Genomic DNA, 22,839 nt, shown 5'->3' on the forward strand with positions numbered 1-22,839 from the left:
TGTCTAATATGAATATGTATTTATGGGTAACACTTGCTTTGTTCTAGGCACTCAATGATAAGATGCAAGATAAAGATATTGACTGTGACATAGATGCCAGTGGGACCAATTTAAAAAGGTAAAGATTGTGACTCTTGTTGTATATGAAATCATTATCAATAGAACCATATCATGGATCCATAATAGATCCAAGATATTGAATGCAATGTTTCTTTAAATCAGCTTGAAGCAGACCGATTAGCGTAATTTTTTGCCCGAAGGGCCTAGTGACTAGCAGTGCTGATTGTATGCATATACAAAAGTTAGTCTCGTAGGAGGTGGGGTTAGCGATATGCTCGTGAATACAGTTAGCCACCTACTACGAGTCCGATGTATTCTTTTAGCACTATTTTTTAAAAGGAATTTGTGTTACTTTAGCTACTGGTAGGACATACCCGTAGCAATAATATGCTGTTGATAAACCACTGATTAGAAAAACACTTCTTTTTTTCCTGCAGAACAAAGTCTGTGTCATCTATGTCAGAATTCGAAAGTTTGCTGGATTGTTCTCCTTTTCTACCTGGACAAACACCTCTTGATAACACCGGAAATGAAAAAGGGATAAAGGGTTTTCTGGCTTCTCAACTTCTAACTAACGGTTCCATAGATTCTGATATTACTGAGAAACTCTGCCCATATACGAATGATAAGACCTTGTCTGACCACTTGGCCAAAGACAATTTGGGAATTTCTTCTTGGGATTACACATTGAACAAGTCAGGGAAAAGTGGAGAACCTGGTCACAAGCAAATCCAGAGAAGTTACACTGCCCCAGACAGGACAGGCATTAGAATATATTACAGTCCACCAGTTGTCCGGAGACTAGAAGCTGCTTTGGTCCAAAATAAGGAGGAAAAACTTATGGTTGAACCAGGATTCCTATTCACAATGGCAAAGCCGAAAGATTCCGAAAAGTCGGAGAGATTGTCTGGTAGTTCCTACAGCCGATGGTGGTGCAATTTCTCTAAGAAGAAGCGTGATCTTTTGGACAAGGATGCAGTTGAGCAAACAAAATCTCCAGTTCCTGCATTTCCACCCTCGTTGGGCGATTTGGAGATATCTGGTAACATGAGTGATGATATGAAGGAGATAACAAATTGTGTAAGACAGGCAATCCGCTCCAGTTCGTTGGAGAGAAAAAGTAAAAGCACATCCAGCCAGACTGTTGGCCTCTCTACGGTTGGGGTCCAGACCATCCAAAGGGTGAGCGTTGGTCTTCAAACTGACCTACCAAGAACAAGTCTTCATGCAAAGAGCTGGTCCCCAAGAAGTTCCTCTCTGCTGTCTACAAGAACCAAGCATATTTCCACGTCGCTGGACAAAGTCCATTCACGAATCGAGCGGCCTTGTTGCTCACCCAAGTTTGGCTCTCCCAAATTGCAGAGGAGATCATCCTCTAAACTAGATGCCTCTAAAGATAGAAGTCTATGGAATCTCCATCAAAACAAACAAAATGGTTCAGCTTGGGCCAGGTCTACGACAACTCGAGACAGCCCGGTTCTCACCAACCATTATGATGGATCATCCAGCGTGTTCAATGTGGTGGATCACGCTGGAAGTACAGAGTCTCTGTACAAGGCAGGTACGGGTGAAAGAAACAAAGCGGAAGCCCCTAAATATGGCATTGTCCAGGAATTCTTCAGGAACGTGTGTGGTCGCAGTGGTCCGAGCTCTAGTACAGGCAGCGAAAAGAAGGAGCTGGAGGAAAATCACAAGCGGACAGATAACCATGACCATTGCTCATCTGCTGTGTGTCATCCATCCTACAATGTGTCTAAACTGCTAAACAAGAAGACCCCGAGACCACATGTCCCTGAGGAACACAAGTCTTCTCTCACAAGTCAAGGAGCAAAGGATGGAAGCTCCAAGGACCCCGACATCATTTCTACAACAGCAACTGAAGTAAGTGCCACCATATTGATGTCTTGCTTGTGATGTTTGACGCCCTCAATTATAGTCTGGCCTCTTTGTAATGGTAACACCAGGGAAAATATAGTTTTCTTTTTGTTACTTATGAGACATTATCTGTAATATTACGTAGATATATTTATATAAATGGGTTTTCCAGGACCTTTTAATATTTAATACCTATCTTTATTTGATATTGACTCGGAAAGCCTGTGGTATCTCTATCACAAGGGTCAGTCATAAATATTTCAAGGAATTTGTCAGCTGTTTTGACCATGTAGACCGTGTTGAAGAGCTGTTGTAACAGTTGTGTTTGTTTTCAGGACTGTGAAAATTGCACACTTATTTCAGGATTGTAGCTGGACTTGGAGAACTTTGGCACACTCATGTGTGAGCAGTGAGTAGAATTCACACACATCAGTCATCCAAGTCCAGGTACAATCCTGGAGTATATATGCAATCATTTATATTCTGTGTAATCATAGCAGTGTGAGTGTTAGTAGCAGCAGAACAGTGCAAAATACATATGTTTCAGGAATGTAGTTGGCCTTGGGCCACTGGTATAGGAGAATAGAGATGAAGAGACCCAAACTTTAAGTTTGGGTGCTTTCTGTGCGACCCGTGCGTATTACTGAATTGGCAGCTGAGCACCCAATCCAGCAGATGAAAGACTGATCTCCCTGGCCAATCACAGCTATGGCTAGTAGCTAAGGGGTTTAATTTGGCAAGATTGGGTGCATGGAAACCAATCCGGCAATATGTCCATGTCGCACTGGACTGACCAAAACTTTAAGTGTTGGTCCACTAATCTTGACTCTTCAATAAACACTCCGATTACAGCTACAATTCTGGAATGTATACAATCCTGGAATATATACATACATTAACAGTTCTGCTGCTACTAACATCACAAAGCTATGATTACGCAGACCTCCTCTACCTAACGCCATCTGCAGTTTTGTCACACTTTCAGTTCCGTAAAACCCCATTTATTTATTTATTTTTTTTAGCACATTCATCTTTAAAATGTATATTACCTTGGTTTTTCGGCAGGATTACTCCTGTAATTGCAACTCACACCCTGTAACATCCTGCTTCTCCAGACCATCCCGAATCCACTCGCGGCAGACTCAATCGAGGTGCCAGCTCCACCAAGAACCAGCGCCATCTGAGGACAAATCTGGACCTGGATGTAACTGACGACGACACCGTTTTCCCATGATGCCGTTCACTGCCCTCGATCCGCTGTAATGTTTGACTACATGATGGCGGTCGCGTCCTCATCATAAAATAACCTGTCCTTGCCTCTTATTTTGTACATAAGTGCATAGTATAGATTGAGACTGACTTATTGCCCTGTTAGATGCCAGTATAGCACTTAACTGATGAAATCCTTAGTAACCTATGTACCTTGCGTAGGTAGGTAGGTATGTACACACTGTACTCTGGATACTGTATGTTTTATAGATGAATGCCAAGATTACTGGGAACTACTTTTCTGCCATAAGATCCCGCCACGTGTCTGTCACCATAATAACACTATGTTTGGCCTTAACCACAGATGGATACGTTTCTGTTCATCGCTTACCGTACGCCAAACTTCTAATCATTCCTTCTCTTGCACAATCCGGGTATCTAAGCCCCATGTTTTCTGACAGTGGATCACGGTAGCCAAACTGTAGCATTATCTGGCTGCAAAAGTAGATCCGTCCATTTTTTATTTTTGGGGGGTTTTTTACAGTATTCAGAATCGGACAGCGCTCTTAAGTGACCAGAACGATTAACAAATTATTTATTAATTTGCATATTAAAAAAATGAATTTAAATAGTCAGTCTAGATGTATAATAAAAGACTACAACATTTCTGTAGTTTACAAAACAAAAAGTTTTTTTTGTTGCAGTAGCCCTTATGGGTGGAGATTGGGCTTGTTCCATTATCGTAGTTTATCGCCTATGAGGGGGGTAGGGGTCTGACGGCTGAGGATCCCCCATTGTTTATGAGAACGGAGGGCCCCGTGTGCCTGGTGTGTACGGAGCCATGTTCACACATGTCTATCTTTCTATGTAACTGTAGGGGCCCGATTATATTCATCAACCCCAATTAGGTAAAAATAGAGCAGCACCCTCCAGAATAGATCTCATGAACAGTGGGGTCTCCCCATTGGGACCCTCAATACACCCTCTAACCATACCTTTACTTTTATTATTTGCTTGATTTTTGCGGACATTCACCGGAGGAAGCATAACCCAAGAGATCAAAATACTTGCAAAATCTTAGAGCCTGCCCTGTTAATAGGAATATTCTGTAGATAGGAATATTTAATGAGGATATTTGCCATGTGTATATAGTGTGTATATATACATCTCCATTCTACTTGTCATTCTGAGATGCACTGTTTTTTTTTTTTTTGTTTTTTTTTGTACTTTTCAGGCAGATCTGTACATTTTGGGCTTGTTTATATACGGTTTCCTTTATTCTGTAGCTTTGAAATTCAGGATTATTTAGATCTCTTGTATAGATGGAGGCTGAGATCCCCAGAATGGAGTAACTTATGTATAGTACCGGATGCAGCCATAATTTAAGAGTGGCGCAGTCACTGGTAAAAATTAGGTAAAATATCGGCACCAAAACTATACATGAAATATGTACAGAGTCTGCAACATACAGGACAATATCCACACAACCTGCACCTGCTCTTTGTCCACTAGCAGGTTTTTATTAGCTTTGCACATCACTGTCCTGTATTGACTGCTTTATGTAATCCTATGTCAGCACCATCTCGGCAACAACATTTACAGGTCTACATTCAGTTTTTTTGGACAGAGTCCATTTAGACTAAGTGGGTGCAGCCATTGTATTGGCTTGGTCCTAAAGGGTTTATAAGGCATTTAAAAAATATTCAAAAATTGCCTCCGCCCCGTCTACAGGTTATATACGCGGTATTGCAGCTCAGTCTTAATTGCTTTTCATTACGCTGTGCTGCAATACCGCACATAACCTATAGATGGGGTGGTCCAGTTTTTGCTTAATAGGTCCCATCAAGCACTGTCTGTTTTATTCCAATAAGCTCACCATAAACTGGTTCTGAGCTATGCGGTACTTTGCGGGTTATACTACCACTTTTGTTATGTTTTTATTTGGTAGCTGACTGCATTTGTATAGGCCATAATGTATATTTGAGGCTTTATATTCTGATAATATCCCCCTTATTATAAATCATATTGAAAGTTAGAACCCCCTAAAGGCTTTGGACCATATATACCAGTGGTGGCGAACCTATGGCACTGGTGCCGGAGGTGGCACTCAGGGCCATCTCTGTGGGCACCCAGGCATCACCCAGCACAGAGTTTTCCAGAAACTTCCTGCAGGAAGAGGAAAGTAGGTGTAGACAGGGCTGGACTATCATTGGAGCTTCTGCCCACAATTCTTTCTCAAAAGGACCCTGGAGGAAAGCTACATTGATTATCTGAATATCCCCTCCTGCATTTAATGATATTGGGGTCCTCAATATGCCAATACGATTGAAAGCTATGGAAGAGCAGGGAGCAATAAGTTGCTGATGAAATTACCTTGTTGGCACTTTGTGATAAAGAAGTGGGTTTTTGGCTGTAGTTTGGGCACTCGGCCTCTAAAAGGTTCGCCATCACTGATATATACTCTTCACTTACACAATACTTCCAACATCTGGTTGCACAAATCTGTTTCATATGAAGTCTAGACTCTAGAGAACGGCCTCTTGTATACTGACCTGTTTAATGGTCCATACATTCCTCCTGGTAAAAACTGCCAGTTAACTATTCGTTCCCTTGGGAAGTATCCGTCTTTCCTTACTGCCACATACAGTAATGCCAGCCGATGGCGCCACTGTAGTTACCTCTGCCACCAACATCAGCTCCCACTGCCAGAGTGTACGACCCCTCCCCTTAATAGCCTGTCCAGACTACACTGCCAGTCACTAGACTTATAGGTTATACGACTTCATTTTTTTTGTTTTGGTACAAAATGTGGAGTGCTTACATCCCATATACATTACAGGTTTTTAGGTCCTTTATCCAGACTTGGCCAGGAGTGAAATCATTGTCGTCTTATCCCATATAACCTCTGCCATATGCAGTTTAGTCTTAATTTAGGCTTGGCTCATTGTGTATAATGTATACATTCTGATATCTATAGCATTTAATAAGCAAAGCAGCAATAAGGAAAATATTCCCATTTAATTGGGAACATGTACATTTTCCCAGAACAGTAATAAAGAAGAAATATTTTTACGTTCCGATGCTTCCCCCCAGTGTTTAGTTATCCATCACCGTGTAAATAGTCTCACTTTGCAGTTTTGTTGCACAGCTTTGCTATGATATTTCCACATTTGGGTTTCAGTGTAAGTAGTTTCATGAGCTATAAGACAAAGGCCACAGTGGGAAACCAAGATGAGACGGAGAACTGCAGTGACGTTCCCCAGTTTCCTCTTATAGATGCCATTGCAGCGCCCATTAGCAATGGTGCCCGCAGCTGCTCTGGTCATTCTCTATGGGACTGTTTAGAAGTCAATAAGCAAATAAAGATTTTTTTTCTATATTGCATACATTGATGACTACTGCATGTAATCCACTACATAGCAGGCTGCTGGATGCCGATTTGAGCTTTAGTATGACTAAATCAAAGTTTATTAACTTTTATTATATCAGAGATCAATTTGTCAAGTTTTTCGCCCTGTGTGCAGCATTCTGCCTGCTGTGTATTGGAATACATGTAATAATTGTTATGCAAAATACATACATAACACGGGAAGTCTAGAAGTTTACTGTATATGTATTTGGTGCATTGGGGCTCCACCTAGTGGTGGCTCCTGGTATCCAGGAATTTTAAACTGGTCAGATTTTCCTTTTTTGAAGAGAGAAACTTTTTAAGAATGTAATTGACTCACAATTTGGACTATATATGTAATAATTCTATTCATAACCCATGAAAATGCTTTGCTATAGGTCCCGGCTAGATACAAGTGACTCATTTTGGCGATATACATTTTTCATATATATTGTGTTTTGACCTTTTCATACATACAAGCGCACATCACACACACACATGTAATAATGTACACTGTTAAATTGTAGATGCCTTTATTCTACACTGTAGATTTCTATTGTCTGAACTCCCACAAGGTAGAATAGAGCTGGTCGTATACACTTCATAGATCACCATATTTTGTATCGGAAGAGAAAGATTCGTCCTTTTTTTTTTTTTTTTTTTTTTTTTTTTTAAACCTAGAAAAACCAAAATATTCTTGCCTGTTATGATTCTATTGTGCGTTTTTACCCGTGCGTGGATAGTTCTGCTCTAAACTTTATAGAGGAACAGGCTGGTTATAATACATTGAATTTAGTTTATGTAGTAATGTTTACTTGGGCCCTGTTCACACAACTGTTCTAAGGGTTTCCAAATGCCTATTTTAAGCTGGATGTACACAGTCCAGTGACAACAAGTTGTAGATGGGGGCTTATCCTGCTGATCGGTGGGGGTCTCAGTGATGTGAACCCTATGAATCAAGTGACTGGGGGTCCGGTGTACCCCAGATGTCTAGAGCCGCCAGTCATGCCCGCACACTGCTGCTTTGTTCATCTCTCCAGTGGGCTCGGTTATATCTGTCAATTAAATAGTCGGTGAATATTACCATAGCACCCATGTGAGACCGGCCGCTCTCTAATACAATGGGGTACAATGTGGACCCCACTGTTCTCGCGATCCATGGGACTCTCAGCACGGAGACCCCCACCAATCGGCAAGTTATCCCCTATTGGCAGAATTGGGTCTAACTTGTTTCCACTGGACAACCCCATTAAAGGGAAGAGGCGCAAAAGTATCGTAAAGATAGCCGATGATTTTTTCCAGAACCTTCGTGCCCCTTTAATGTCTGCCAGCCTAGCCAGTTTTGGCAGGACTGGCGTAGCATCCGTGCCTCTTGAATGCACATGAAGCGAAGAGAAAATGTATCTGTGTGAATAGGGCCTTTATTGTTTTTGTATTATATTTGCTTATTTAGAAACTGAAATGGAGATGAAATAATTCACCAGCAGGATTTTAGCCAGGGGTGGTGATGGGAGACTCTAGCGGCCAGTGGCTAGTCAGCACATTGTGTATCTTCACCCACACGCACGTCCGTGATCTATAGTATAGCCATTTTTTTAGCTATTTTTAAAAATCCATCCTGTATATAATATTTATTTATTTTATTTAGTTGTGGTTTTTTTTCATTTTTATTAAGCAGACACTTTTTGATTAATTAGATTTTAACTACAAGCTTAAAGTGCAATGTTTGGGTGGGGAAGGGACATAAATGGGGAGCGTATGTGGATGTTCTTATATGTATATATAATACTCAGATACCTACTAATTATGCATGAAATCAGACACCAAGAGATCGCAGGATGTAAATATTTGTATGGCTTTCGTAGAACATTTTGTCATCGATTTTTCAGTGTTTTTTTAAAAAATTGTCAACTTTTTAGATTTTCTTTTTCCTACTTTATACCAATGACTTTTCAAAGTTTTTAATGTAAAAATAAATTCTCAAGGGGTTTTTTTTTTTTTTTGTAAATTAGTTTTCTAACTCTGTTGTAATTAGATGAAACCTGAGATTGAGACCTTTTAAAATTGGAAGATTTCAAAGTATCCGTCCATTTTGCTCATATTATGGAGACGGCGTTTCGTACGTAATTTTTGCCTTTTAAGACATGCGGCTTGATAAAATGAAGACCTGGTCATGTAAACGTCCACCCCATGCATCACGAATGCTGAGGGGTTACAAAAAAATACTTGTTCCTTTTTTATGTTTAATAGAAATTTGTCTTATGATGTAAGAAAAAAAATGACCCTTTTAGAATTTGCTATCTTTCATGCCTTTTCATTGCAATTGTGTATTTGTAACTGTGTCAACTAACTGTCACATGTCCATAAATTAAACTATTGAAATCTAGTTGGTGTGTATGGTTTTGTTTTCCTTCTTCAGTATCTCTCCCTTACAAGAGCCCGGCTACTGCCATGTTGCATTAAATCGCAACTGGAAGTTATGATTTTACCAAATTATTATATATCAGTGATGGCGAACCTTTTAGAGCCTGAGTGCCCAAATTTTAACCAAAAGCCACTTATTTATTGCAAAGTGCCAGCGCAGCAACTTATTTCTCCTTGTTCTTTGACAACTTTCAATCGTTCAGCCTCCTAAAAACAACGCAGTTGAAAGGAGGAGAGCAAATTCATCTATCATTGTTGGAAGATTCTGCAGGAAGATTATTTGAATCCTGTCTGGTGAACTTCATGCTGGGGTGATGGCCTGGGTGCCCACAGAAAGGGCTCAGAGTGCCGTCTCTGGCACCAGTGCCATAGGTTCGCCACCACTGTTATATATGATTCCCCCTTTGAAAACAAACAGAACAATGCCTACTTTGTGCTGCTCACCCTTTTATTTCCAAAGTTATGGCATTTTCTGTTCTGAAAGTGTTTGACAAAAATCTTACTGGAGGTGAAGTGGGCGGAGACTAATCTCTGTCAGTCTATGCCCTCAGGCTGAGGCCAGTTAGCTTGCCCACAGATCCCATGATGCCTTGTGTTCTCTCTCAAAGTAATTTAGCATTAAATCCATTTTGTTTCTAACCAGTAAATCCACTGAGCACTGCACAGTGCACATATAGAATGTATATGGTGACTAGCTGGCAGCTTTCATTACATGGAGGAGCAGGGGACATGTAATCAGTGGTAGAAATCATAAGTGATACAGTTACTGTGTGAGCACTTAGGATTAATAGCTTTTCTGCACAGAACTGATACTTCTGATGACGAGGTGGGGATCGGCATGAGGTGCAGAGACAGAGAAAGTTCTGTAGAATCAGACTGGGATGGAAGGACTGATTGGGAACCGTAGAGATCTTGTACCTCTCTATTCTGTGCAAGAGACATCTGTATCCACAGTCCTGAACACATCCCGCTCTGCTACATACACAGAGAGAGCACAGTCACATGACCTGCTCCCCTGTGAACAAGGAGCAGCAGCCCCTCCCCTCCCAGGAATCTGTAGAGTTTATGTATACTACGGAGTCCATGGCTTGTCAGCAGAGGGAATGGAAGCTGCTACAGCAGCACTATGGTATTTTGTGGGCTGTAGCAAAGAAACTGTAGGATGTAGGTAACAACGATAATAGGCAAAGTAGTTTTATATACATCCCAAAAGCGAATTTGTGGGGGGAAAAAACCCTTACAGTTGCTCTTGGTTGTACCAAGTTTTGCTAGGTGATCAGTGAGGGGCCCTTCACTGGACTCCAAGCAATCAGAAGAACAGAGGTTTTGTTCTTGCTAAAGGGTGCAGCAGCAGTTTGAGCGTGGGTCGTGCCACTCCTTTCAAGAGTATGGAAGTGTTGGAAATTGCAGAGCACGGCACTGAGGTATCTCCTCCACTCACATAGACAGGGAGGACACCGGGGCCAATCTATAATTTTATCACACGGCGACCTCCTGTCTATTTCTCTCTAAAAGTAGCTAAAGCTCTTGATCCAGTTGCTCAATGGCCTCATTAAGAATCCCCTGAGTCACAGAACTGTTGGGTCAGTTCTTTCAGAGAAAATAATAAGGGCCTAAGGAAAATGAACGATGCTTCCTGTAGTAACCATAGTAACAGTCTTGCCATTCACCCGCTGTCGCCAAACTTCAAACCGTGTGATGTACACAATGCCGTGTCCTCAGGGGGCCTGGCACATCCCAGCAGAGGAAACTTTTATTTTTAATGGTAGTTTGTATCTGACTAGAAGCAGCAACTACAGACAACCTTCTGGAGAACTTCCTGGCATCTCTGGAACTAGATTTTTATGACCTGTGATCATAGTAATAAACCAGCCTAACCCCATTTAAAGTGAACCTTTCACCAGCTTCACCAACCCCAACTTTTTGCATCCTTTTAATGTTCCACCGGTTCTGGCACATTTTTTTTCTAGTGCATATTGTTCCTGCACAATCAATGTATTTTCAGCACTTTACTGCTATTTTCTGTAGCCTAGGACCACCCATAGGACACTAGAGAGCCTAATTAGCATAGTTAGTGGTTTTACTACTGTATGATGGATGGTTTTAGGCTGGAGTCCATCTCTGTTGCGATCCAAAAATAGTTACCTTTATTGATCTGGACCAATAGGTAGAAAGAAAATGTCAACTTTGGAATCCGGGAGAAGTGGCAGAGAGTTGGAGATGGAGGTGATGGAAGGTCCTCCTATACTCCATCTACGAGTGAAGGTTATAACTTCTGATGGCTAATACTTTAGAGTTGGCTATGAATGTAATGTGGGAGTCCATCTTTTGATGAATTCAATGTGCCTTTATTTTTCACCAAAACTATGCTATATGATGCTAGTATGCTACAGTGCTAATAGGCCCGGGACTGAGGTCCAATATCAAGAAAGACCACTATAAGTTTCCCTGGTAAACTACAATGGGGACAGAGCTCTTGCATGAACACCCTTGTCTTCCAGTCAGCTGGTGGAGTTGTTTAACAATTGATCTATTTATGGCCGATCATTCCCGAAAAACCCTAATAAACACACATTAAACATACAAGTCCAAAAATCAGAGGAGGCATGAACTTTTCGAAGACAGGTCAGGCTGGGGTCATCAGCAGGAAACATTCAGGTTTGAGTTATAAAATGGTGGCCAGGAACACAGACATCAGAACCTGGTGCAGACATCTTTGTGGAAGACTAGAAGTTCCCCATATTGTCCAGATGGTTATCAGGTTCTTCCTCTCTGCTATCCAGTCTGTGATGCTCCTCTTAATGTCGTGTGCCACTTCTTAGTGGCCCCTCTCATCTCCCCCTAATATTGTGACCTCTAATCTGACCCATCAGATTGTGGCTCCTCATCCCCTCCTAATATTGGGACCCGCTGATCTCCCCCTCATATTGTGTCGCCTCCCACCCCCACCCCCCATCTCCCCTCATACTGTGGCCCCTCATCTCTCCCTCATATTGTGGCCTTCTCATCTCTCCCTCATATTGTGGCCTTCTCATCTCTCCCTCATATTGTGGCCTTCTCATCTCTCCCTCATATTGTGGCCCCTCATCTCTCCCTCATATTGTGTCCCTGCATCTCCCCATCATATTGTGGTCTCTCATCTCTCCCTCATATTGTGGCCTCTTATCTCTCCCTCATATTGTGGCCTCTCCTTTCCCCCTGATATTGTGGCCCCTCATCTCCCCTTACCATTGTCCCCCCTCATCTTCCTATGTTTTGTGCCTCTTGGCAGTCGGCTCAGTAGAAACCATAGAAATACATTGGGATGTGTAATAACCACTGACACGTCCCCACATCCTGTCTGTGCATGAGCCCTAAGATCACATAGGACTGGGCACAGTGGTGGTGATCCTCCCCGCAACTCATCATAGGACTAACCTCACTCCTTATGAAAGAATCCCCCAAAAATAAACCCCACAATTACAAGAAAGAATTTCTATGTGGTCCCAGATAAATCTGCAGCCTTATACAGGCGGTCCCCTACTTAAGAACACTCGAGTTACATACAACCCCTAGTTACAAACGGACCTCTGGATATTGGTAATTTATTGTACTTTAGTCCTAGGCTACAATAATCATCTATAACAGTTATCACAGGTGTCTGTAATGAAGCTTTAGTGTTAATCCTGGTTCTAATGACAACCCAATCTTTAAAATCCAATTGTCACAGAGACCAAAAAAGTTCTTGCTGGAGCTACAATGATAAAATATACAGTTCCGACTTACAGACATATTCAACTTAAGAACAAACCCTATCTTGTATGTAACCCGGGGACTGCCTGTATAATATAATAATCTTTATTCACACATATCATATTTTTCCCCAAAAAACTTGAATTATTGTGTTCACTTATAAATATGTATATATTATACTACAGTACAAGAGACTAGAACAACTTAATTCCCCCTCTAGTCAGACATTAAAGGGTTAATTCTTCAGAACTTTGTGTCATAGATGCGCTGATGTCATAATTCCCACTTCTGACAGATAGACACTGAAACTGACCAATCAGAAGCAAGATCATACAGCCCCACCCTCCTGAAGTGGCCAATCAGGAGCCACATCATGCTGCCACGCCCACCTGCCTCAAGTATAAATATCTGTGCCGGTCAATAGGGGCAGGCACTGGGGGGTGAGACGTCGAGGCGTGAAGAACCGTGGATTTATGTACCCCTGGATGTACGGAGCCTGGACCCCTGGACGTGTTGACCCCTGGACGTATGGAGCCTGGACATATGGAGCCTGGACCCCCTGGACGTATGGAGCCTGGACCCCCTGGACGTATGGAGCCTGGACCCCTGGATGTATGGAGCCTGGACCCCTGGATCGCTGGACACCCGACTACCTGGGTGACGTATTTATTGGCAGTAACCCTCTAAGCCCAGAGGAAGGGCGATCCTTCAGCCATGGGTTCCCTAGAGGTTTCCTCCACAGGGGGTTTTTCCTCTCCTGAGTGCTGAAGGGTGACTCTTCGTGAGTCCAGGGTCTGCCATGGGATGGGATTATAAATAAATATTTGGTCATTTAATTCCCAATTATGTGTGTTTTGTCTATTTATTGGGTCTTCTTTGGTTTAATTCATTTTTCTTGGGGGTTTCTAGGGCAGGTGAATACAAGGTCTGTGCACATCACATCTCACAGGGTCATAAGGAAAACAAATGAGGGAACATAGTCCAGTAACTGCTCCTATAGATGCATCTACCGCAGTGGTTGCCCCTTACATACTGCAACAGGTATCACATGTAGGAACGAGGCCTAACATAGGTCATAACTGTGCTGGTTACCCATAGCAACCAATCACAACACAGCTTTCATTCCTAAAAGTTCTCTCTTAAAATGAAAACTGCTCTGTGATTGGTTGCCAATTGATATACAGTAAAAGTTGTTTCCACAATAAGCAAAGTATATGAAAACAAAACACTTCATTAACACCTTTGCGACCCAGGACGAACTATATCGTCCTCGTGCTGCGAAGGGTGTATGGAGAGAGCTCACAATGAAAGAAATAAAAAAAAAAAAATGAAAAAATAGTAAAAAAAGTAAAAGTTTAAATCACCCCCCTTTCCCTAGATCACATATAAAAGCAAATAGACAGTAAGAATTATAAACATGTTTGGTATCATCGCATCCCAAAATGTCCGATCCATCAAAATATCTTAGCGATTTTTCCCAGTGTTAAACCGTAACGAAAAATGGCACCTAAAGACGAAAATGCCACTTTTTTGCCACTTCGAAAAATATAAAAAATTCTATAAAAAGTAAACAAAAGGACATACAGTCCTCAAAATGATAGCATTAAAAACGTCATCAAAATTCGCAAAAAAATTACACCACCCACAGCTCTGTGCACTGAAGTATTAAAAAGTTATTAGTGCCAGAACATGGCAAAATGAAGAATTTTTTTTTGTACAGAAATTTATGAAAACATTATAAAACCTATACAAATTTGGTATCCCCGTAATCGTACCGAACCAAAGAATAAAGTAGACATGTGATTTGTGGCCCTCACTGAAAGCTGTAAAATCCAAGCCCACAAGAAAATGGTACAAATGGGCTTTTTAATCATTTTCACTGCATTCTGAATTTTTTTCTCGCTTCCCAGTACACGGCATGGAATGATAAATACCATCACTATGAAGTGCAATTTGTTACGCAGAAAACAAGCCATCACAGAGCTCTGTACATGGAAAAATAAAAAAGTTACAGATTTTTGAAGGTGGGGAGTGAAAAATGAAAATGCAAAAACGAAAAAGGGCCACGTCCCTAAGGGGTTAACCTTAGGTGGCAACCCTGAGGTGCGAACTCACAGACAGGATCTTACAGTCTCGGTGTGAGCCTATGCTTAGGGTGACAGTGATAATACCCTGCAATACATCTGTACTGCTGGGTATTATAATGAACAAGCAAACTGAAGATTCCTTGTTCATGTCCCATAGTGGGACTAATAAAAAAAGTCTAATGATATTGGGGTGCAGAGGACCCCAAATGACCCCCCTGTACTGATATGTGGGTGTACAGGACCCAGTATGAACCCCCTGTACTGATACGTGGGTGTGCAGGACCCAGTATGACTACGCTGTACTGATATGAGGGTGTACAGGAACCTGTATGACCCCCCCCCCTACTGATATGTGGGTTTATGGAACCCTGTTAGACCTCCTGTACAAATATGTGGGTGCAGATGACCCTGTATACCCCCCCCCCCCCAATAACTGATATGTGGGTGTACAGGACCCTGTATGACCACCCTGTACTGATATGTGGGTGCATATGATCCTGTATGACTGCTGTACTGATTTGTGGGTGCAGTCGATCCTGTATGAGCCCCCCCCCCCCAGGGGCGCATTTGCCATGAGGCGAGATGAAAATCTCACCTCAGGCGGCAGAATGCGAAGCCCTTTGAAGAGCATCAAAATTTCCTGCTCTAATCGCTCACCAGATAAATCGCACCTGTCTCTTTAAGACACAAGTGCGATTTATATGTGGAGCGACGCAGCGCCTTCCCGGATGCTGGCGTCGCTCCATTCTATACAGGGACACAGGCGGCGGATGATGACATCACGCCACTTGTGTCTCTGAGCAGAGCTGTGGCTCACAGAAGAGCCGCGAAAAGACGGGAGCAGCGCACCGTGGGAGCACCCTGCCTGGAGGTGAGTATCAGTTTTATTATTTTTAATGGCCAAGTATTGCTGAAAGTGAGGGGAATATATATAAGTAGCATATATGTGGAAAGGAGACTATTTATACTGGGGGGATGCTCTGTATATAAATGAACTTGCTGGGGGGAATATATATAAGCAGTATACATGGGGGACAGATACTATTTATTCTGGGGGGGCTCTTTATATAAATGAGCCTGCTGGGGGAATAAATATATGCAGCAATATATGGAGGACGGAAACTATTTATACTGGGGGGCTATGTATATAAATGAGCTTGATGGGGGAATATATATGTGCTGAATATAATAAAATAAATTGGAGGGGGCTATTTAGGAGGATGTATATAACTGACGTGGGGGGGAGGGGCTTATGGATATAATTGGGGCAATCCATATATGGGGACCAGGTAGTAATTAAACTAGGAGGGCACTATATGGGAGGCTGTATATAATATAACTGAGGGGGTGGGCTATATATTGGGGCTAGATAGTAATTCAACAGGCTGGCGGACTACAGTATATTCAGGAGCTGACATTTAATAAAACTAGTGGGTGTCTGTATATGGGGCAAGGTATATAAATAAGGCTACATTCACACACATGTATGGGGGACGTATATACAGCTGACGTATGTACGGCCGAATATACGTCCCCCATACACTTCTATGGGCTCACGGCCCTGTACACGTGCGGCACTGTACCGCTCCGTAGCCCGGGAAAAGATAGGACATGTCCTATCTTTTCCCGTGATACTGTGCCGTGCGCTCATCCCCTGCTCCTCTCTGCAGCGCCGATGTATGCTCGCCGTACTACGGTACGGCGGGCATAAATCGTGTGAATGTAGCCTAACCTCGGAGGGCTGTGTATGTGGGGCCAGATTTTATATAAGATGGAGGAGATCTGTATTTGGGAGCTGTATATAATTTAATTGGGGGGGTTTGTATATTAAAGCCTTTAAATGCATTAAAGGGGGCTGTATGGAGAAAATTAGGGGATATATATATTGAGGGGTGTGGTATATATTGATTGGTCAGGGTGGCACTGTATATAAAATGATTAGTTTGAAACACACTAGGGCAGTGATGGCGAACCTTTTAGAGCTGGAGTGCCCAAACTTCAACCAAAAGCCACTTACTTATTGCAAAGTGCCAGCACAGCAATTTAAGCAGTAATGTATTTCTCCTTGTTCTTTGACAACTTTCAGTCGTTCAGCCTCCTAAGACACCAACACAGTTGAAAGGAGGAGGGAAAATTCATCTATCACTGTAGGAAGATTCTGCAGGAAGATTCGTTGAGTCCTGTCTGGTGAACTTCATTCTGGGGTGATGGTCTGAGAGTTCTCAGAGAGCCGCCTCTGGCACCTGTGCCATAGGTTCGCCACCAGTGCACTAGGGCAGTGGTGGCGAACCTATGGCACTGGTGCCAGAGGTGGCACTCTGAGCCCTCTCTGTGGGCACCCAGGCCATCACCAGAGATGACTCCAGGTATCTTCCTGCAGTCCCAGACAGCCCAGGACTTGCTGTGCACAGAGCTATTTTAACCCCTTAACGCTCTGCGCCGTAGCTCTACGGCGCAGAGGTATAAGGGATGTATGAAGAGGGCTCACGGGCTGAGTCCTCTTCATACAGAGGTGGGGGTTTTTGCATTTTGCACAAAACCCCCACCGCTAATAACCGCGGTCGGTGCTTGCACCGATCGCGGCTATTAACCCTCTAAACGCCGCCCGCAAAGTCGCGGGCGGCGTTTAAAAGACGGCGGCGCGCGGGCGCCGCCATCTTTTTTTCGATCGCCACGCCCCCGAACGTCATCGGGGGGCGGCGATCGGTTACCATGGTAGCCTCGGGTCTTCTCTTGACACGAGGCTACATGGTTTATGCAGGTTCGTTACAATGAGCCAGTGGCTCATTGTAATGTAAGACCTGCAAAAACGCCATATATTGCAATACTGTAGTATTGCAGTATATGGTAGGAGCGATCTGATCATCTAGGGTTATTGTACCCTAGATGGTCTAAAAAATAGTGAAAAAAAAAAGAAAAAAAAAAGTTTAAAAAATAAAAAAAATTAATAAAATATTAAAAGTTCAAATCACCCCCCTTTCCCTAGAACGGATATAAAACATAACAAACAGTAAAAATCACAGACATATTAGGTATCGCCGCGTCCCAAAATGCCCGATCTATCAAAATACAAAAACGGTTACGGCCGGCGGTGACCTCCGAGGCGGGAAATGGCGCCCAAATGTCCGAAATGCGACTTTTACACCTTTTTACATAACATAAAAAATGAAATAAAAAATGATCAAAATGTCGCACAGACCTCAAAATGGTAGCAATGAAAACGTCGCCTCATTTCGCAAAAAATGACCCCTCACACATTTCCGTGCGCCAAAGTATGAAAAAGTTATTAGCGTCAGAAGATGGCAAAAATTTTTTTTTCTTTTTTGTACACATTAGTTTAATTTTTGAAAATGTATTAAAACACAATAAAACCTATATAAATTTGGTATCACCGCGATCGCACCGAACCAAAGAATAAAGTAGGCGTGTTATTTGGAGCGAAGTTTGAAAGTCGTAAAAACTGAGCCCACAAGAACGTGACGCACGTGCAATTTTTTTCAATTTTTCCACATTTGGAATTTTTTTTCAGCTTCGCAGTACACGGCATGTTAAAATAAATAACATTACGGGAAAGTAAAATTTGTTACGCACAAAATAAGCCCTCACACAGGTCTGTACACGTAAAAATGAAAAAGTTATGGATTTTTGAAGTTGGAGAGCGAGAAATGAGCCGGAAAACCCTCCGTCCTTAAGGGGTTAAAGTGACAGCTGTACCTGTGACCACTGGGTGTGTGGGAAGTTGTGAACAGATCCTGCTCCGGCCCTGACAATTCTTCCTTTTGGAGGGAAGCTGATGATCATTCAAATTTCTCCAATTTTCTGCTTTATTGGTGTTCCCAGGGTGCTGATATGAATGAAAGGTGTGACAGAGCAGGGAGTATAAATCACTAATTAAATTTCTCCATCACTGCACTAGGGTGTGCTATATATATACCGTATATACCGGCGTATAAGACGACTTTTGAAGACTGAAAAATCTTCTGTCCAGTCTGGGGTCGTCTTACACGCCGGTAATGTTTCTCACCTTTCCCGCGATCCACCGAAGCTCCGTCAGAGGCTCCGAAGTCAGTCAGAGGCCCGCACCTGACCCCTGCGCTGCGCTGATAACTCGGCGCAGCACAGCGGGCAGATGTTTTGAATTGTGACAGCCGCGGGCCTGCCTGTTACAGCGCACAGACTGTTCTGCATCTGGTCCGTGCGCTGGATCAGGGAGGGCCCGGAGCTGTCATAATTCAAAATTAGAACGGGCCCCCGATCCGCCCCCGTCCCACCCACCTCACACTACTTACCCGCCATCGACCCCATCACTGACGCAGGCTATGTGACGCGTCTGACTGCGCCGGGTCTGCTGAGGTCTATGACCCGGCACCTGACCTGCAGACGCGACATCAGCCGTCGCCTGCGCCGGATCCCCTGATGAGAGGCAGCACGAAGAGGAGCGGGATAAGGTAAGAATTATGTTTTTTATTTAGCTTAAATATATAGGGCCCTGTTTGGTGGTGGGGGGCATTATTTATGGCTACTGGGGGTGCAGGACAGTAATTATAGCTACTGGGGGGCAGGACATTAATTATAGCTACGGGGGGGGGCAGGACATTAATTATAGCTACTGGGGGGGGCAGGACATTAATTATAGCTACTGGGGGGGCAGGACATTAATTATGGCTACTGGGGGGGGCAGGACATTAATTATGGCTACTGGGGGGGGCAGGACATTAATTATAGCTACTGGGGGGGGGGCAGGACATTAATTATGGCTTCTGGGAGGGGGGCATAATTTTAATTTTTACCGGTGTTTTGTATGCGTTGGAAAAGGGGTAGTCTTAAACGGCGAATATATCTTAAACTCTATATTTTAAACAGGAAAGTAGGGGGGTCGTCTTATACACCAGGTCGTCTTATACGCCGGAATATACGGTATATATATATGTTATTGTGATGCTGTGCATATCATAATTCCAGTAATATATATATATATATATATGTATATATATATATGTATATATATATATATATATATATATATATATATATATATATATATTTACAGTATTTAATGAAGGGATGTTTTATATGTGTGGGTGCGTGTGGTCAGTTGTGTTGTGAGGGGTATATATTATTTAAGAGCACAGTGTTGTTATCCAGGAGACTTCATACTATAAGTGACTGTGGTATTTTTAGGGACGCCGGGTGGAGATGCTGCACGGAGCTGAAGATATCTGGCCGTGAATTCACCTGTGATACCTCATGAATGGAAGAACCCGTAATAAAGTCCTCCTGATGGAAGAGATCGTCATATACAGGGGCGCACCTGCCATAAGGCGAGTTGAGATTCTTGCCTCAGTTGGCGCGCCTCCTGCTAGACTAGGGGCCAGCGTCGGGCTCCCGCCCGCTGGCATGTGTTCCAGCCGACACATCTTACCGCCTACCCCCCGCCCCCCGGAGAATACCGCTGCCAATCACATTCACCCGCCAGCGGCCGGCACCTGTGCCAGCGCACAGGCCGACACTTCCCCCAGCGGACCGCCTATCACATCCGACCGCCCAGTCCCTGCCCCAGCCCATTGTCCACGCTGGTTGGAACCCCCCCCAGCTCCGTTTTCGCCGCCCGCTCCCACCGACTCTGGTATCCCCCCCCCCCTCGGCTCCGACATCCCCGTTCCCCCCTTCCCCCACCGGAGGACAAAGCTGACGAGAAAAGAAGAAAAGAGTGAAGGTAACTTCTATGTATGTATATATATGTGTGTGTATGAATGTATGCATAGATGTGTCTGTGTGTTTGTATGTGTGTAATATATATATATTCTGTATATGTATGTCTGTATATTTGCTGTATATACTGTTTATATATGTGTATGTATGTGTGTACATTCGGCGTGCCACCATGTAAAATATACTATATGGCGCCACCCTGTATGTATTATATAGTATATGGCGGCACGCTGTATGTATTATATAGTATATGGCGGCACACTGTATACATTATATGGTATATGGCTGCACGCTGTATGTATTATATGGTATATGGCAGCACAATGTATGTATTATATGGTATATGGCAGCACGCTGTATGTATTATATGGTATATGGCGGTACACTGTATGTATTATATGGTGTATGGTGGCACGCTGTATGTATTATATGGTATATGGCAGCACACTGTATATATTATATGGTATATGGGGGCACACTCTATGTATTATATGGTATATGGCAGCACGTTGTATGTATTATATGGTATATGGCGGCACCCTGTATGGATTATATGGTATATGGTGGCACGCTGTATGCATTATATGGTATTTGGCGGCACACTGTATATATTATATGGTATATGGGGGCACACTCTATGTATTATATGGTATATGGCAGCACGTTGTATGTATTATATGGTATATGGCGGCACCCTGTATGGATTATATGGTATATGGTGGCACGCTGTATGCATTATATGGTATTTGGCGGCACACTGTATGGATTATATGGTATATGGTGGCACGCTGTATGTATTATATGGTATATGGCGGCACTCTGTATGTATTATATGGTATATGGTGGCACGCTGTATGTATTATATGGTATATGGCGGCACACTGTATGTATTATATGGTATATGGCGGTACACTGTATGTATTATATGGTATATGGTGGCACGCTGTATGGATTATATGGTATATGGTGGCACACTGTATGTATTATATGGTATATGGCAGCACGCTGTATGTATTATATGGTATATGGCGGCACACTGTATGTATTATATGGTATATGTCAGCACGCTGTATGTATTATATGGTATATGGCGGCACTCTGTATGTATTATATGGTGTATGGTGGCACGCTGTATGTATTATATGGTATATGGCAGCACGCTGTATGTATTATATGGTATATGGCGGCACGTTGTATGTATTATATGGTATATGGGGGCATGCTGTATGTATTATATGGTATATGGCTGCACGCTGTATGCATTATATGGTATATGGCAGCACACTGTATGGATTATATGGTATATGGGGGCACGCTGTATGTATTATATGGTATATGGCAGCACGCTGTATGTATTATATGGTATATGGCAGCACGCTGTATGTATTATATGGTATATGGCAGCACACTGTATGTATTATATGGTATATGGCAGCACACTGTATGTATTATATGGTATATGGGGGCACGCTGTATGTATTATATGGTATATGTCAGCACGCTGTATGTATTATATGGTATATGGCGGCACTCTGTATGTATTATATGGTATATGGTGGCACGCTGTATGTATTATATGGTATATGGCTGCACGCTGTCTGTATTATATGTTCTCCATAGCTATGCATTGGGTACAGAGCGTAACATGGGGAAAGGTAGGACATGTGTATGGAGCGATACGGTGCCGCACTTCTGTAGCACCGTATCACTCTGTGCGGCCATTGCTGTCTATGGGGGACGCATGTATGGTTGCAAGCTTGTAGCTGTACATACATCCCCCATACGGTCGTGTGAATGTAGCTTAAGACACACAAAGGAATTTGACTTCTTAGAGAATTGGGGCTCTTTCACATTGCCATTGTTTTTTACATCCGTGGTTCCGTGATTTCCACAGACTCCTCACTAAACAATTGTTTTCAATGGATGTTTTTACATTGGTTCTTTTTTTTCCACTGAGCCATTGTCTGTAGAAAAAATTATGAAACATTCTATTTTTTCAGGGATGCGGATCACGGAAGGAAATAAAAGTCTAATGGTGCAAAAGAAAAAACTGATGCCAGGTCCGTTTTTTTTTTTCACTGATGAGGCTGAGAAACCAGGTGTGATGTTTTCAAACCAATTTTTTTTTTTCAAACACGGGGACGAAACGCAACAGAAGCTGAGCACACACGCCGAGGTGAAACTACCCTTACCGTTACTTACCCTTAAAGGGGTTTGCCCATAAAATAAAATTCTCAAATTTACATTCCCTAGTGATGTTTACACAATAAAGATCATTTTTAACCCCTTACTTCACAATTTTACAGTTTTATTCATTTTTTACCTCCTATCACTCAGTGATGGTCAGTGTGG

General features: G+C 42.7%; 1 protein-coding gene across 4 annotated transcripts in view; it reads left to right on the top strand.

Moving 5' to 3' along the window:
- Positions 1 to 8,918, top strand: part of MTCL2 (microtubule crosslinking factor 2) — a 54,384-nt gene extending 45,466 nt beyond the window's left edge. For 3 of the 4 annotated variants that reach the window (XM_072111846.1, XM_072111848.1, XM_072111847.1), the window contains 3 exons: positions 48 to 118; positions 498 to 1,941; positions 3,001 to 8,918. In XM_072111846.1, the coding sequence (XP_071967947.1) occupies positions 48 to 118; positions 498 to 1,941; positions 3,001 to 3,147 (1,662 nt within the window). In that variant the 3' untranslated portion in view covers positions 3,148 to 8,918. The remainder of the gene's footprint in view (positions 1 to 47; positions 119 to 497; positions 1,942 to 3,000) is intronic. The other variant, XM_072111849.1, reaches the window with a different exon arrangement.
- The last annotated feature ends 13,921 nt before the right edge of the window (positions 8,919 to 22,839 follow it).

Source organism: Engystomops pustulosus, chromosome 6, assembly GCF_040894005.1.
Source record: "Engystomops pustulosus chromosome 6, aEngPut4.maternal, whole genome shotgun sequence".
NCBI lineage: Eukaryota > Metazoa > Chordata > Amphibia > Anura > Leptodactylidae > Engystomops > Engystomops pustulosus.